General features: G+C 46.2%; 1 protein-coding gene across 2 annotated transcripts in view; it reads left to right on the top strand.

The window, feature by feature from the left end:
- CPEB4 (cytoplasmic polyadenylation element binding protein 4) overlaps positions 1 to 16875 on the top strand; it is a 114785-nt gene that overhangs the window by 70090 nt on the left and 27820 nt on the right. For both annotated transcript variants that reach the window (XM_075344614.1, XM_075344613.1), the window contains 2 exons: positions 356 to 445; positions 7766 to 7884. In XM_075344614.1, coding sequence (XP_075200729.1) covers positions 356 to 445; positions 7766 to 7884 — 209 coding nt within the window. The remainder of the gene's footprint in view (positions 1 to 355; positions 446 to 7765; positions 7885 to 16875) is intronic.

Below are 16875 nucleotides of genomic sequence, written 5' to 3'. Positions count from 1 at the left end.
TGCTTTTTCTGTCCCATCCGTGACTGACATGTTTCTTGCTATAAATATATACAGACATAGCTGTCAATCACGGATTGGACCGCCCACTGGGCCAAAAATCCCAGAAAGAGCAGAGGCATAAATGATGAAATCAAAGGTTATTCTGAATCTTTTCCCACAAAACCATGGGTCAATCTGCTCAGCTCCCCCTGATCTGTAACATGGTGCCTGGAGGTTGGACAGCATTATCATGGTGTCAATTAATGTACAATATTACAGATTTGGCTTGGACAGTTGTGACCCGCATGGCATGGAAAAGCGCTGGTGATCAGTATAATTGTTCCTGCACTAACCTTCCTCTCTATGCTTCTTTCAGATGAAATAACTGCTAGTTTTCGTCGGTTTGGTCCTTTGATCGTGGATTGGCCACATAAGGCTGAGAGCAAATCTTACTTCCCACCAAAAGGTATTCCAGTTGGCAAGCAGTTAACTTATGATAGTATTGAGTGGAAATTGTCTGTAGGCTTATGGGTTTGTCCTATTTCACAAGAAAAGGAAATACACATGGGTTCAAAGTGTGCACAACATTCATCACTTGAAATACAGTATTAGTGGATACTCAATACAATATACGATGTCTTAAGGCAGAGATCTCAAACACAAGGGCCATATGCGGCCCCTCAGGCTGCTTCTTGCAGCTCGCAGGCATGTGTCCCCCTTGACAATCGTGGCTAGGCGCAGAGTCAAGCTCTTTCTGTACTACTCCAGTGGCAGCTGCTGCCCAATCAGAGACAAGCAGCTGATACGTATGACGTCACCTGCTCGTCACTAATCGGCCAGCAGCTGCTATTGGAATAGAACAGAGCGCTTGATTCTGCGCTGCAGAAACACTTTCATCTGAATTTCAGATGCAGCACTGACAGTGGCCGCGATAGTAGAGGGGGGCTCTTGCCTGTGGGCTGCAAAAACGGGGAAGAGGACGCTGAGGGAACGGAGGACAGGTGTGAAGGTGTGTGCGTTTAATGGCACAATAGGGGACCAGCATGGGACATTGCTTTCGTGTGTGTCTAGAATGGCACAATAGGAGACCACGATGGGATATTGCTGATGCTCACACTGCCGTGCTGTGGACTGGAGGAGCATGAGTGCAGTTTCTCAGGTCACTGCACTGACACTCGTCACATGGAGTTCCTGCGGTTTCAGAAAATGGGGGATCGTGCCACCCCATATTTTGGAAGGTCCATAATCGTCGTGGGACCTTCAAGATGGATTATGGCGGACCAGATTTTTCTTTTGAATAAATTGGTCTGCAGCCTGCTATTCTTAGGCTAGGAAGGGCCAAATAACCATGGCTCTTCCCACCTTGAGAATACCAGACTACAGCTGTCCACTTTACCTTGGCTGGTGATCCAATTTGGGGGGACCCCACATTTTTTATTTTTAATTATTTATAAATAATTAAAAAAAAAAAACCAAAACTCATCCTGGGGTGCCCTCCTTTTTTGGTTTCCTGCCAAGGTGAGGCGGCCAACTTTGGTCTACAGCCACCTTCTTTTTCCTAGCTGGCTATCAAAACTAAGGGGACCCTATGTCTCCTTTTTTTTTTTTGGGCCGGGGGGCGCTAAATAAAAAGCTAAACACCCGTTAGGGCCACATGAACATCACTAAACAGTGTCAGCTTAAAATATGCAGGGGATGGAACATTATATATGTGTTTCACATCCATCCAGCCTTCCTAGCTTTTTACGCTGTGTGCTCACCATCAGGATTTGCAGCATGTAGGGTGTTTTCGCTGCGTCCATAAGGCTACGCTGTGCAGTACAAACGCAGAGTATGGATTTTTAGAACTCTTCTGTATAAACTGACCTGTGATATGTGGCTTTCTGAGCCACAGCATGTCAATTTATGCTGAGGAGACGAGTGTGTTCTCCGCTGGGAGAATAGAGCTAAAGTCTGCAGCAGCCTGAACCTTGATAGTGGGCATGGACCTTGCTGTGTTCTTCCATGGACAACACTCGCATCTCCACAGGAGGGCTGACACTGTGCACTAGACGCTGTGTCTTCGGATCGTGGGCACATAGCCTAAAAGTGAGAAATTTGGCACTACAGCAACATTTTTGTGTAGTACCTCTGGATTCAAAATGCTCACTATACCCCTCAATAAAATCTTTAAGGGGTCTAGTTTCCAAAATGGGGGTTACTTTTTGGGGTTTCTAATGTATAAGTACCCTAGTGGCCCTGCAAATGCGACGCGGTGCCCGCAATTTATTTCAACTTTTCCAAAATTCAAATGGTGCTCCTTTCGTTCTGAGCCCTACCGCTTGGACAAACAGAGGTTTTTGACTACATGTCTGGTATCACCGCGCTCATCAGAAAAAGGGTGACAAACTGTGGGGTCCACTGTTTTTTTTGGCGTTACCTCTTGAAAAAGGGAGAAATTTGGTGCTAAAGCAACATTTTTGTGGAAAAAAAAATGAAAATTTTCAATATGACAGCCTTATGTTATTAAATTCTGTGAAGTATCTGTGGGTTCAAGATGCTCACTATACCCCTAGATAAAATCCTTGAAGGGTCTAGTTTCCACAATGCAGTCACTTGTGGGAGGTTTCTACTGTTTAGGTACCTTAGAGGCCCTGCAAATCCAACATGGTGCCCGCAATCTATTTCAGGGAAATCTATGTTCCAAAATTCAAATATTGCTCCTTCTGTTCTGAGCCCTCCCATTTGTCCAAACAGAGGTTTCTGACCACATGTGGGGTATCAGCGTGCTCAGAAGAAATTGGGTTACATTTTGTCATTTCTTCTAAAAGGGAATAAATTGGGGCTTCAGCAATATTTTTAGGGAAAAAGATATATATTTTTTTTTCATTCCACATTGCTTTAGTTCCTGTGAAGCACCTGAAGGGTTAATAAACTTCTTGGATGTTGCTTTGAGTACTTTTGAGGGGTGCAGTTTTTAGAATGGTGTCACTTTTGAGTATTTTCTGTCACTTGGGCCTCTCAAAGTTACTTGAAATGTGATGTGGTCCCTAAAAAATGGTTTTGTAAATTTTGTTGAAAAAATGGAAAATTGCTGATGAACTTTGACCCCCTTCTAACCTCCTAACCCCCAAAAATGTTGTTTCAAAAATTTTGCTGATGTAAAGTAGACATCTGGGAAATGTTATTTATTAACTATTTTGTTAGACATAACCAACTCTCTGGTTTAAGGGCAAAAAAATTAAGTTTGAAAATTACAAAATTTTCATCAAACTTCCAATTTTTTTTCACAAATAAAAGCAAAAAAAATTGTCCTAAATTTAGAACTATCCTGAAGTACAATATGTCATGAAATTCAATGCCAGAATCACCGGGATCTGTTGAAGCGTTCCAGAGTTATAACCTGTGAAAGTGACACTGGTCAGAATTGCAAAAAAATGGCCCGGTCATCGGAGATAAAATTGTCGTCATCCTTAAGGGGTTAAACAAAAAAGGGGCACTTTTGTTATAATAAACAAAAAATGTTCAAAACCAGTGATCCAAAGTTGTGGGGAAAAAAAATAAATATGTTACCAATAAAATGTCACTTTGTCCACAATCAATGCGACCCCCCCCCCCCCCCCCCAAATTATTTTTTTTCTACATGCGGCCCATACACCCAGCCGAGTTTGGGACACCTTTCTTAACCCCTTCACGACCGCGGGCAGTAAAATTACGTCCTATTTTAACGTGACTTAACGACCAGGGACGTAATTTTACTGCCTAAACTTCATTTGATTGCCGTGGCCATAGCAACGGCTTTCAAATGATGTCCCCTGCTGTTTCTTACAGAAGGGGACCTTTGCTTGACCCCAGGGGGGTGGCATCACCACCTCCCATAGGCGATCGATGTGATTGGCTGTTCAAATCTGAACCGCCATTCACATCGTTCGCACTAATTTCGGCAAAAATAATGCCCGAATTAGTGCGATACTGTGAGATCCTGCTATGATCTATTGTAGCAGCTACAGCAGATCATAGATGGATCTCAAACATGTCGCCCCCAGCCCCTGCAGCACTGATTGGAGCGATCGTGCTATGACGCGCAATCGCTCCAATCAGTGTGCAGTGGGGCGGTGTGATCTGCAGGTGGCCGCCCTCCCCAGGCCTGTGCTGGTCTGGGGACCCTCCCCCAACATGTCTGCAGCGTGCACTGGCTGGTACTTTTGGTACCACGCCACCGCTGCTGCCGCCGCAGACGCCGCCTCTGCTGTCACCGCGCCTGCTCCAATGGTAAGTATTGCGCTCCGGCGATGGACCCTGCGCGCTCCTGTGAAGGCCCCTGCTCGCTCCTGTGAAGGCCCCTGCCCGTGCCCCCCCGGCATCCCGATCTGCTCCCCACGCGATCTGCCTGCCTCCTCTGTCATCTCTATTCTGCTTCCAAAGTTCCTTCCTTCTGCCTTTGCTTCTCCGCCCCCTCTGCTCTCCCTGTCCGCCCCCCCCATCCCCCTCTGCAACCCCCCCCCCCCCCGACGTCCTCCTACCTGCCTTCACGGGTCGTCCGAGGTCTTCACTGGCCCGATCACATCTGCCTCCATCGCTGGGTCCTTCTGCTGATCTGTCCAACGTCCTGCCTGCTGCTCGTGTAAAGCTGTCCATCTCACTGCCTTCTTGTTCCTCTGCAGTTCCTCTGGTCAGTGATCCTCTTGGTACTGTGAGTATAACTTTTTTTTTTTTTCTTGTATCCTGTCCATTTTTACACCTCATCCGTCCGTGCGTCCCTCTGAGCGCTAATCAGGGATATGCAGATAACGGATCTGCATCCGTGGTCAGTTTTCAGCAGGACTTTTTTTTTCCCATATCCCCGACGCTTCTTGTATCTCATGTGTCCATGCGTCCCGCCGAGCGCTGATCAGGGATGCACATAACGTATCTGCATCCGTGGTCAATTTTTGACGTGACTTTTTTTTTCTGTATTTGCGGCGCTTTTTGTATCGCAGCCGTCTGTGCGTCCCGCCGAGTGCTGATCAGGGATGCACATAACGGATCGGCATCCCTGCTCAATTTTTGGCGTGACCTTTTTTTTTCCGTATCCCCAACGCTTTTTGTAACTCATCCGACCGTGCGTCCTGCAGCGGCCGATCAGTGCACCGCGTCTGTGCGTTTGAAAAGTTAAATGGCGTTCCTTCTATTCTGAGCCCCACCATGTGCCCAAACAATTACTTTCCACCACATATGAGGTATCTATGTACTCAGGAAAAATTGCACAATACGTTTTATGGTGCATTTTTTCCTGATTACCGTTGTAAAAAAAAAAAAAAAGCTACCTGGTTGATACAAAAATTTTGTGGTTAAAAAAAAAAAAAAAAATTTCACGGTTCAACGTTATCAACTTCTGTGGTGCCCCTGGGGGTACAAGGGGCTCACCAAATATCTAGATAAATTCCTTGTACATTTTTTCCTGATACCCTTGTGGAAAAAAAAGCTACCTGGTTGAACTGACAGTTTTGTGGTGAAAAAAAACAATTGTATTCATGGCTCAACATGATCAACTTCTGTGGAGCCCCTTGGGGCTCGTTTAACATCTAGATAAACTCCTTGAGGGGTCTAGTTTCCAAAATGGGGTCACTTGTGAGGGAGCTCCACTGTTTAGGCACCATAGGGGGTCTCCAAATGTGACATGGCGTCCGCTAATGATTCCAACCAATTTTGCTGTCAAATGGCGCTCCTTCTCTTCTGAGCCCCGCCATGGCCCAAACAATTACTTTCCACCACATATGAGGTATCGTCGTACTCAGGAAAAAATGCACTATAAATTTTATGGTGAAGTTTTTGCCGATACCCTTGTGAAAAAAAGCTACCTAGTTGAAGCAACAGTTTTGTGGTAAAAAAAAAAATTTCTTTTCACAGCTCAACGTTATAAACTTCTGTGAAGCCCCCAGGTGTTCAAAGTGCTCACCAAACATCTAGAAAAATTATTTGAGGGCTCTAGTTTCCAAAACGGGGTCACTTGTGGGGGAACTCCATTGTTTAGGCACCTTAGGGGCTCTTCAAACCCGACATGGCGTCCGCTAATGAGTGCAGCTATTTTTGCACTCAAAAATTCAAATGGTGCTCCTTGCCTTCCGAGCACTGCCGTGTGTCCAAACATTTGATTTCCACCACATATGAGGTATCTGTGTACTCGGGAGAAAATGCACAATACATTTTATGGTGCATTTCTCCTGATACCCTTGTGAAAAAAAAAGCTACCTTGTTGAAGGTTAAAGGTTTTTTGTGGTTAAAAAAAAAAAAAAAAATGTATTTTCACAGCTCAACGTTATAAACTTCTGTGAAGCCCCCAGGTGTTCAAAGTGCTCACCAAACATCTAGAAAAATTATTTGAGGGCTCTAGTTTCCAAAATGGGGTCACTTGTGGGGGAGCTCCATTGTTTAGGCACCTCAGGGGGTCTTCAAACCCAACATGACGTCCGCTAATGAGTGCAGCTAATTTTGCGTTCAAAAATTTAAATGGCGCGCCTTCCGTTCCGAGCTCCGCTGTGCACCCAAACAATTGATTTTTACCCCATATGGGGTATCAGCGTACTCAGGAGAACATGCACAATAAATTGTAGGGTGCACTTTCTCTTTTCTCCCTTGTGAAAATGAAAGTGTTATGGCTAAAGTAACATTTTTGTGTTTAAAAAGTAAAATTTTCATTTTTCCCTTCCACATTGCTTTGGTTCCTGTGAAGCACCTAAAGGGTTACTAAACTTCTTGGATGTGGTTTTGAGCAGAGTGAGGGGTGCAGTTTTTAGAATGGGGTCACTTTTGGGTATTTTCTGTCACCTTGGTCTCTCAGTCAATTCAAATGTGATGTGGTCCCTAAAAAAAAATAGTTTCTAAATTTTGTTGGAAAAATGAGAAATTGCTGATGACCTTTGACCCCCTTCTAACTTCCTAACGAAAAAAAAAAATTGTTTCAAAAATTGCGCTGATGTAAAGTAGACAAGTGGGAAATGTTATTTAGTAACTATTGTGTGACATATCTCTCAGATTTATGGGCATACATTTTCAAAGTTTGAAAATTGCGAAATTTTCTAAATTTTCACAAATAAACGCAAAAATTATCGGTTTAAATTTACCACTGACATGAAGTACAATATGTCACGAAAAAACAATGTCAGAATCGCCAGGATCCGTTGAAGCGTTCCAGAGTTATAACCTGTCAAAGTGACACTGGTCAGAATTGCAAAAAATGGCCCGGTCATTAGGGTGTTTTAGTGGCCGGGGGTGAAGGGGTTAAAGAAACCTTTAAGGGTATCTTACTAATCAGTATACTATAGCTATCGTATGATGCAGGGCTTTGTATAATAAGGTCTATAGATGACAGGCACTTACTTTGGAATCTATATTTCATTTTATTTAGTTAGTGGTTTTTTTTTTTTTTTGTTTTTTGAGTCCGGGTGTCCTTAAGAAAAAAAAAAAATGGAGAAATGTCCAATTTTGATCCAAGTCATGGATCAAAGCACACATTGAAGTCTATGGGTGCTTGAAAAAACTTGAAGGCTTACTGATACCATCCTGGCTGAATCCTGGACTGTCTGGTTTTCCCTGACTGTTTACTGGGAGAAGCCTGAGAAACCTTTTTATCAGATTTTTTATTTTTATTTTTTTTTGCACATATAACAACTCTGATGGTAAAAGCAGAAACACTGGTGAAAATCGGACGTCTGAATGAGGCCTTAAGAAAATGTTATTACAGGTTATATTTATCATGGGTACAGTGTTCTAATCTGCGTCTTTCTGGTTCCTCATCGTCTTCTCTGTCTTCTCTTTTGTAAACCAGGCTATGCATTCTTGCTGTTTCAAGATGAAAGTTCTGTGCAGGCTCTGATTGATGCTTGCATTGAAGAGGATAGTAAGCTCTACCTGTGTGTGTCAAGCCCGACCATTAAAGACAAGCCAGTGAGTATTCATTATATTAAATGTCATCATTTCTCTTTGTAGTTATTCATGCAAGGTAAGTTGAAGTACAAGTATCACCTAATGGCTAAGCTTGCAAAAGAAATCTTCATTGAAGCAGCTTCAGTGTTTACATAGAGACTTGAAAGCTTTAACTGGGTGGAACGTCCTGCCTTGTGCATTGCTTGACAGCTTCAAGTGCGCTTTATATGTTCTTAATTTCCGAATGAAGTCTGTCATCAAAGTGCTGCCGATACTCTGGTCTCATGAATAGCCCATTAGTAGTAAAATCCCGCTGTTTAGCAGGTATATATAAAAAGATGGTTTTGTCTGAAAATGGCGAAGATGGTCAGATCTTTTATCTCCATCTGTAATTGCTGAATTACAAGAGTATTTAGCATTCTATAACCCCGAGCACTTTCCCCAAAAGTCGCCGAGCTTCTGTTTTGTTTGGTTCCTGCCCCTGAAAACTGGCCGCATTTGAAATAGCATTTTCTGCTTTCGTATAGGATTGTGGTGCTGTCTGATGTGGGGATATGAAAATTCAGTGGAGGAGGAGAGGACTCTAAACTAGAGTTGAGCGCGGTTCGAGGTTCTCCAGTTCGCGGCTCGAGTGATTTTGGGGGCTGTTCTAGATAGAACTAGAACTCGAGCTTTTTGCTAAAGCTCAATAGTTCTAGATATGTTCGAGAACGGTTCTAGCAGCAAAAAGACCAGCTAATTACTAGCTGTCTTTCCGCTGTAATAGTGTAAGTCACTCTGTGACTCACACTATTATGAAATTTCAGTGTATAGTGTGCGAGAACAGCGCATTCAGATCACTGCTGTTTGTATAATGGCGATCGCCATTTATTTTTTTCCCTTGTCTTCCCTCCCTAAGCGCGTGCGTGTAGTGGGGCGGGCCAGCATGTCAGCCAATCCCAGACACACACACAGCTAAGTGGACTTTTAGCCAGAGAAGCAACGGCATGTGTGATAGGATGTCCATGTCACGTGTCCATGCATTATAAAAACGGACATTTTCCTCCAGCACGCCATTATCTGCCTTCTGCGTCCTTGGTGTCAGTCACCGCTGGCGCAGCGCCTATCTCCGATACTGCTGTGTACGCTCTATACACAGCGCTGTACAGCATAGGGATAGCACTTTCTATCAGTCCTTTTAAGGGCTAATACCGGCAGGGTCAGAGCCATAGGTGACAGGTCCGTGAAAACAGAGTTTAACAGCTACACAAGATGACAGCGTCTGTGTAGCTAAGGTCAGGGATTTCCTCACTGCATTTCCCCATTAGGAAGGATAGAAAGGCAGGGTTCCTTTCCTCTACCCAGAGACCCACAACCCTACCACTGTACCCTCCTGCCCTTTGCACACTCAAACTCATTGTTACTAAGCCATTATACTAGCAAACACTGAGTGAACTTAGTGGCATCCTAAACGTGGCTGGTGGACTTCTGTATTGTCCCACTAGTGCAAAGATATTTGCAGCACGTCTGCCTGCATTGCACACTCAAACTCATTGTTACTAAGCCATTATAATACCAAAAATTGAGTAAACTTAGTGGCATACAAAAAGTGGCTGTTGGACTTCCATTAGTGTCCCACTGGTGCAAATCTATTTGCAGCACCTCTGCATGACACCCTCATGCACATTTTGCTACGCTAATTTTATAGCAAACTCAGGGAATTCCTTGCTGCATTTGATAATTCGGAGGAATAGAAAGTGAGGCTTCCTTTTATCTTTTCCTTCTGTTCATAGACAGCATCTCAAAGTCCACACCCGAAGAGCAATTTCTCCTCCACGCCTGTGGCACAGGATGCTGCTCACTGGCGTTACGGTACTCCTCACCAAACTCCAAAATGACTCCCCTCACAATTGAACGAAGTGTTTCCGCGGTGGCTCCTTGCTGTAACACACACCTTTAGCTTTTCCTTCTGTTCATAGACAGCATCTCCAAGTCCACACCCGAAGAGCAATTTCTCCTCCACGTCTAAGTGTGGAGAGGCAGCTAGTGCGCATGCGTGTGCCGATTTACCCCAGCCGCAGCCTAACTACAGTGTTTCACCTAGTGAGTATGCTCAGCCTGACTGTACCATTCCTGAGGCTAAGTCTTCATTTCGGGATACAGCGCATGCTCCCACACTTAGTGCGAAAAGCCTCTTTGCACAGGTACTTGCACTCTGTGTCGGGTCCAAGTCCTGTGTTGTGCCTAGACACCAGGCTAAAGCTTTTTTCGGAGACTGTATTTCATGCTACTGAGCATGCTCAGGCACTTACTGCATCAGAGACTAGGTCCGGTAATGAACTCTTTGGCCCTGCCCCTGATGTGGGGGGCCCATATAGACCACAGGGCATCAGGTGTCCTGACGATGTGGCCAGGCCACTCCCAAATGGCTTGCAGAGGCCCGCCCCTATGACTTGTCACCTCATTATTGATGGTCAGACGATGACTGGTGAGGTGTTTGTGTCGTGGCAGCCATGAGGTCATCATTGAAGTTGCGGTTCCAAATAGGACGCTAGTTATGCCACTCATGATGTGTCACTCTGCTTTTGTCTCCAGGAGGTGCATTGTGGTCCACCCTGGTTTGGGGCGGACCCAGGTTATAAAACGGGCTGGAGCCAACAAGGAGGTGCGCAGTCTTCTATTATGCTCCGAAAGAGCACACCTCCATGTGTTGAACCCATTGCGGCTTTAGGCCAGAGGTAGGCAGGGATAGGGCATCGATGCAGGCCGCCACCACAGTTGGTAACGCAGAATGGTTAAGACCAGCTCCTGTCCTACAAGTCCTGCTTGTGCAGCCCAGTGGCATTAACAGGCCTGCTGCTGCTGATGCGCCTGCTGTCCACAGGTGTGGCCCCAATGCACACGGTCAGCGTACTGAATGGCCCCTGTGATGTTAACAGGGAGTTCCTGGGCTGGGTGGGCGTGTGGACCCTGTGACGCTAACAGGGCTCCCAGTCTCCAGATCCGAGTGGCGTCTAACTCGGTTCAGGCTACTATTAGTTTCATAGCCACACAGCTCTGTATCCTCCACCTAACCTTCCAGTTGCCAACCTCTCCTTTTCCATCTGGGAGCACGGTGGACATTGACTGCTGATGGGGATATATACCTTTCTCTTTCTTTTCTTATTAATTTTCGTTATATAGCGGTAACATAGTATATACCACCTTATCCAAATCTGCCAGTCCCACCGTAACAGATGGTGTTTCTTCATCAAATGTTACTTTTACCACCAAACCCACGGAGAAAAACTTTTTTTCCCCTTTCCAACACAACTGTTCCCCTTTCCACCAGCATCTGTCCTTTTTCAACTCATTTGGTATATGACCAAAAGTGCAACTCTGCAGGGACACCGTACTCAATGTCATCTCAGCACAACAGCCAGCCCTCCCTCCCTCAGATGTGGACAAGTAAAAAACCATTTCCTCCTATCAATGACAAAGCGTTGAGATTCACTCTGTGCAGCACTGGTGTTTACTGGAAAAGCAGATCTAAGAATCCGTACCACCTTCTGCAGATACTCCTGTATACGTGCGTCCCTTTCTATGGCAGGAATTATTTTGCCAAATTTTCTCTTGTACCAGGGATCTAACAGTGTGGCAACCCAGTAGTTAGCATTACTTCGAATTCGTACAATCCGAGGGTCATGTTGTAGGTAGTGCAGCAAGAAGGCGCTCATGTGTCTTGTGCATCCAGGAGGACCAAGTCCTTGGTGTGTTGGTGGCAGAGAGGTGAGAATCGTGCCTCCTTCCTCTGCCCTCTCCCCCCAACCTTGCACAACCGAAATGTGAGCAAGCTCTCACTCATCTGCTGAGTCTTCCATGCCCATCGCCAGTTCGTCCTCCATTTCTTCATGGGCTCCTGCACCTTCCTCAACAATTTTTGCTGATACTATGCACCCTTGTTAATCCCTCTCCCCCACCATGACTGCCGCCTAGGTGCCGCTCACCGTCTGGACCTTTGTAGATCTTATTATCCCTTCTGCATATGACTCCTCCTGTACTTCCTCCCCTTCCTCTTGGACCAACACCTGACTCCGAATAATGCTTACAGTGTGCTCCATCTTGTAGATGACCAGAATTGTCACGCTGAGAATGGCATCGCCAGCGCTAAACATCTTCGTCGACATTTGTAAACTGTGTAGAAGGGTGCATAGGTCCTTGATCTGACACCACTCCAGCAGCGTGATCTGCACCACCTCTGGATCAAGTTAGCCCAGGGTATACGTCAGACCGTATTTCAGCAGGGCTCTGCGGTGCTGCCACAGACGCTGCAACATGTGCAGATTCCAATTCCTGCGTGTCGGAACATCGCATTTCCGGCGTTTAACCGCCAGACCCTAAGACTTCAGGAGCGATGAAAGTTGTTGAGCTGCTGGGTGCGAAGCATGAAAGTGAGCACATAGCAGCGTGCCCGCTGCACAAGGCCATGTAGGCTGGGATGGTATTTTAAAAATTGCTGGAGAATCAGATTCAACACGTGAGCCATACAAGGCACGTGTGTCACATTGCCCTGACGAAGAACCGCAGACAGGTTTGCATCATTGCCGCACACGGCTGTTAAGTCACCAACGTAGTCCACTCAATCAATTTGTACTCCGGTCGCCAGGTGACAACGTGTTCCTTTCGTACATAGTGCTGATGATGGGAAAGGAGTCGATGCCTGCGGCGCAGGTGGACGCAGGTTATGGTCACCCACTGGGTTGCGTTACCTTGACAGATACAGAACCACAGGCTGAATGTAGGTGGTGGGTATCTCACAGATGAAATACCATCATTCAGCTACAACCAATGGGAAGACACCACACCCTTTTTTAGGCCCCTCCTGTCTGCAGACCACTGCCAGACAAAGCTATGAAGCTCTTGTTACTGTTACCCCCAGTTCAGGTTTATGATTTTGTGTGCTTGTTACCTGACTACTTTTCCTGCTTGCTGTTAATGAACCTCGTTGGCCGATCCGCATTTCAACTCTGCTTGTTTTCTGATTAAGTCCTGGCCATTTCATTCTGTCAATTAATGTTTTTGACCCTGCATGACTACTATTCTCTGGAACTGCAGCCTTCCACAGGTATTGATCAACTTGGGCCCTGTGTAATTCCAAATCACTGTATAGGGGTTAAAGGGTTTCAGGGTTCTGGGTGTCCAGCTTGGTGAGTGGCTTGCCTCTAGCCTATCCTTTACAGCCCATCTGAGTGTGTCGATCCAGGCAGGCGTTACACCGTGCCCTCTGCAGAAGGCCATGTAGGCCGGGATAGTGTTTTAAAAATTGCTGGACAACCAGGTTCAACACGTGAGCCATACAAGGCACGTGTCACATTGCCCTGAAGAAGGGTCGCAGACTGGTTTGCATCATTGTCGCACCTGACCTTCCCTGGCTTCTGGTTGAGTGGAGACAACCATTGATGAAACTCGGTCTCACTCTCCAGAGCTTACCGTCCACAACTCCCTCAGCGGTGTGACTCACATTTCCCAGACATTTCTAAGTAAAGAGTCGACCGCATCGTGCTGTTGAGCTGTGCTGCCAGCATAGTAAGGAGGTGTGTGGGATTCCTTGGGCGCAGTTACAAGGAAGGGTGGCCTGACCACACAGGGTTTGGGCCGAGGTGGAGGACCCACACGAGGTTGAGGAGGCAGAAGCAGTGGAGGAACTTGTACATACAGAGGAAGGATTGACACACAAGTCGTGGAGACGGCAAGACTAGTACAGCAAACCCTTCTCCATCTCTCACTATAGTAACCCAGTGCCCAGTCAGCAACATGTAACTCCCCTGTCCATGCTTACTGGTCCAAGTATCTGTGGGGAAATGCACCCTGTCACACAGAGTTTCTCAAGGAATCGGTGAGGTTGTGTGCGACCTGCTGTGGTAGCGCGGGCACGCTTTTCTTGGAGAAGGAGTGACGACTGGCCATCGGCTCTTGGGGCACTGCAATGGGCATAAGGTCTCGAAAATCCTCGATCTCAAAAGGGTGTAAAGGCAGCCTTTCTGTTGCCAACAAGTTGCAGATGCTGAAACTCAACCTCTTAGGCATGTCATGCCCTTCGAAAATCATGTAAAACACAGCGAGGGGCTCCAACCACAGTCTCCCTCGTTTCCACTAATTGGGCCACACACACCCCACTTGACTGGCATCAGTTGACCCCCCCTTTTGAAAAAGAAAAAGATGCTTTGCATGAAGCACTCTAAAAAATACGCGTGCCTTTCACCACCCCTTGGATGACCAGGGGAAGAAAAGTCCTCTGAGAGCCATGACTTGTTCATCTTGGTTCTTTTACAAACACAGCGAGGGGACTCCCAACCACAGTCTCCCTCGTTGCCAATAATTGGGCCACACACACCCCATTTGACTGGCATCAGTTGACCCCCCTTTTGAAAAAGAAAAAGATGCTTTGCATGAAGCACTCTCAAAAATATGCGTGCCTTTCACCTCCCCTGGATGAGCCAGGGGAAGAAAAGTCCTCTGAGAGCCATATCCACATTGTCAGTGGACAGACACGTGTGCTTATCGGCAAGCAGACCCCCAGCATCACTGAAGACGGGTACCGAGAGAACGCTGGCTACAGGACACGACAAGATCCCCAAGGCGTACGTGGCAAGTTCAGGCAATTTATCCAGATTAGAAGCCTAAAATGAGCAGGGCTCAAGTTGCACAGTAATGGCATCGACGTTTCCTTGCATATACTCATATATCTGTGTCTCCTCCTCTTTTTCCTTGTCCTGCTCTTTTGTTTTTGCATGAGTATATGTCCTTGTCACTTTCCCATGTGTTTGTGTTGTGTTGTGAGTTGTTTGTCACCTTTTGGACACCTTTTGAGGGTGTTTTCTAGGTGTTTTTATGTGTTTGTGATTGCCTGCCATTGTTTCCTATGCGGTTCGAGTTCGGTTCGTCGAACTGAACTCGAACGAGACCTCCGTTCGACGAACCGAACTCGAGCCGAACCACGACCGCTTCGCTCATCTCTACTCTAAACCAGGAGAAGCCTTTTGACGCAGCACCATTTTTTTTTTTTTAATTTTTTTTTTTTGCAGCCAATCACAGCACAGCAAACATCCATGAGGTTCAGACACAAAGGCTTGTGTGGTTGGCTGCGAAGTCACATATCCCTGTGCATATAAATTGCGGACATGTTGCGTTGGCGCCATTTTGTGAATGTGAAACGTTAAGGAGTTAAGGAAAGTGCTGCTAGACAGTGAGCTTCGATAGGGGTGTAATGCTAGGTAGTTGAGATAGATAGATAGAAGAGCGATAGTTTAAAATTGGGACGTGCAGTGTAGGGAAAGGTGTTTGTGTGCCACAAATCGGCACATTTCATGATAGAAATAGGGATTGGTACTTGTAGTGCCTGCTAATGAGTTGCCAGTGAAGAATCTATATAGGTGTTGCTACGTATTGCTGCCTGCTCCAAATTACGCAGTCCAACACATTTATAGGTATTGTTACTTATTAATGGCTGGCCTAAAAAAGTTGCTAGGGAAGTATCTAAAAAGTTTCTTGGCAATTTTAATTGCCTGCTCAAAATTCTGCAGTGAAATGCATTTATAGGTATTGTTAGTGGTGGCTGCTGAAAATTTGCTATTGAACAAGGTGGTCTTGGCACTTTTCCAGGTCTGCTCCAAATTAGGCATTGAACCACATTTGTAGGTAGTGGTACTTTTTAGTGTCTTCACAATATTGCCAACTCGGGCAGGAAATAAATAATTTTATTTCAGGTGTCTGACAGGTGTGGGCATAGGGTTGTGAAACATCTTTTTGAAAGGGGAGGGGTACATCAACCATGAGTGGTAAATATTGATGAGGTTGTCGTTGAAGGGGGATTAGGCAGGGTGTTGGAGGTGTGTGTATGTGTAGGAAGTTCTGTTAGTCAAAGGCCTAGTGAGCAAATGCTGGCTCATCCTATCCCCAATCTCCATTACTGGACAGCCTACTACACTAGATTTGTTTGGCAGACACACATTGCTTCAACTTGGAAATGAGGCTGATAAACAGCAGGTGCTAGAGTGGATGGCAAGCGTTGCATCAAGTGGCCTCTCCTCCTCTTCCTGCACCGCAATGTCACACCCAGTTCATTCCCCAGAGGTGCCACCCCAATTACACTTGTTTTGTGTCCACATCACAAAACAAGTGGGGGTGAGGGAGGGCCCTTCAGATATTATGGAAGTGACCATGCCTGGTGTTTTTGATCCATGTGAGACACAGAGCACACCGCTTGTTTCTCAATCCAGTATTTCATCTCCCACTACACCTCCCTCCCAGTCCACCGCTCGGTCGTGTTCACTTTACTGCAACCTCTCTCAGCACAGGAGCTAGTCCTATGTCCCATAGTTTTAGTCACGTACAAGACTATTTCCTCCCACACATGGCAAAAAGTGCTTGAATTTCACCATGTTGAAACTGTTGGCCACAGAAATGCTGCCTTTCTGCCTGGTGGGTATAGACTGTTCCCGAAACCTGATGGCCGTTGCTGTACCCCAGTAGCAGTTGCCCAGTTGCCATTACTTTTCTAATAAAGCTGTGCCTTCGCTACACTATCATGTCACAGCCAAGATTACCTTTTTCTTGAAAAACTCTGTCTCTCGGTGTATTTCACCACTGACACCTGGACGAGCAAGCATGGCCAGGGGTGTTACATCTCGCAGACTGGGCACTGGGTTACTCTGGTGGTGGCTGCAGGGGTAGGCGGGGAAGGGGTTGCTTCCCAAGTGTTTAAATCCCCAAGGCTTGCGGGACAAACGTCTGTATTTACCGCTTCCTCTTCTGCTTCCTCCTCCTCCAGGGCCTCCAACTGTGCCCTCAACCTCTCCCTTAATGTAACACACAGTCCAAGAGTGCAGAGAGAATCCCCCACCTCCATACAGCTCAGCCAGGGCTTAACACAATCAGGCAGTGCTGAAATCAATTTGCATCGGAGAACGCAGCACAGTCACACAGCTACAAAGTTGTGGACCGCTATCCGGGCCGAGTGTGATCAAAGGCTGTCTCCACTGAACCTGGAGCCAG

Source organism: Anomaloglossus baeobatrachus, chromosome 4 (genome assembly GCF_048569485.1).
Source record: "Anomaloglossus baeobatrachus isolate aAnoBae1 chromosome 4, aAnoBae1.hap1, whole genome shotgun sequence".
NCBI classification, from domain to species: Eukaryota; Metazoa; Chordata; class Amphibia; order Anura; family Aromobatidae; genus Anomaloglossus; species Anomaloglossus baeobatrachus.
This window is presented reverse-complemented; position numbering and strand designations above follow the sequence as displayed.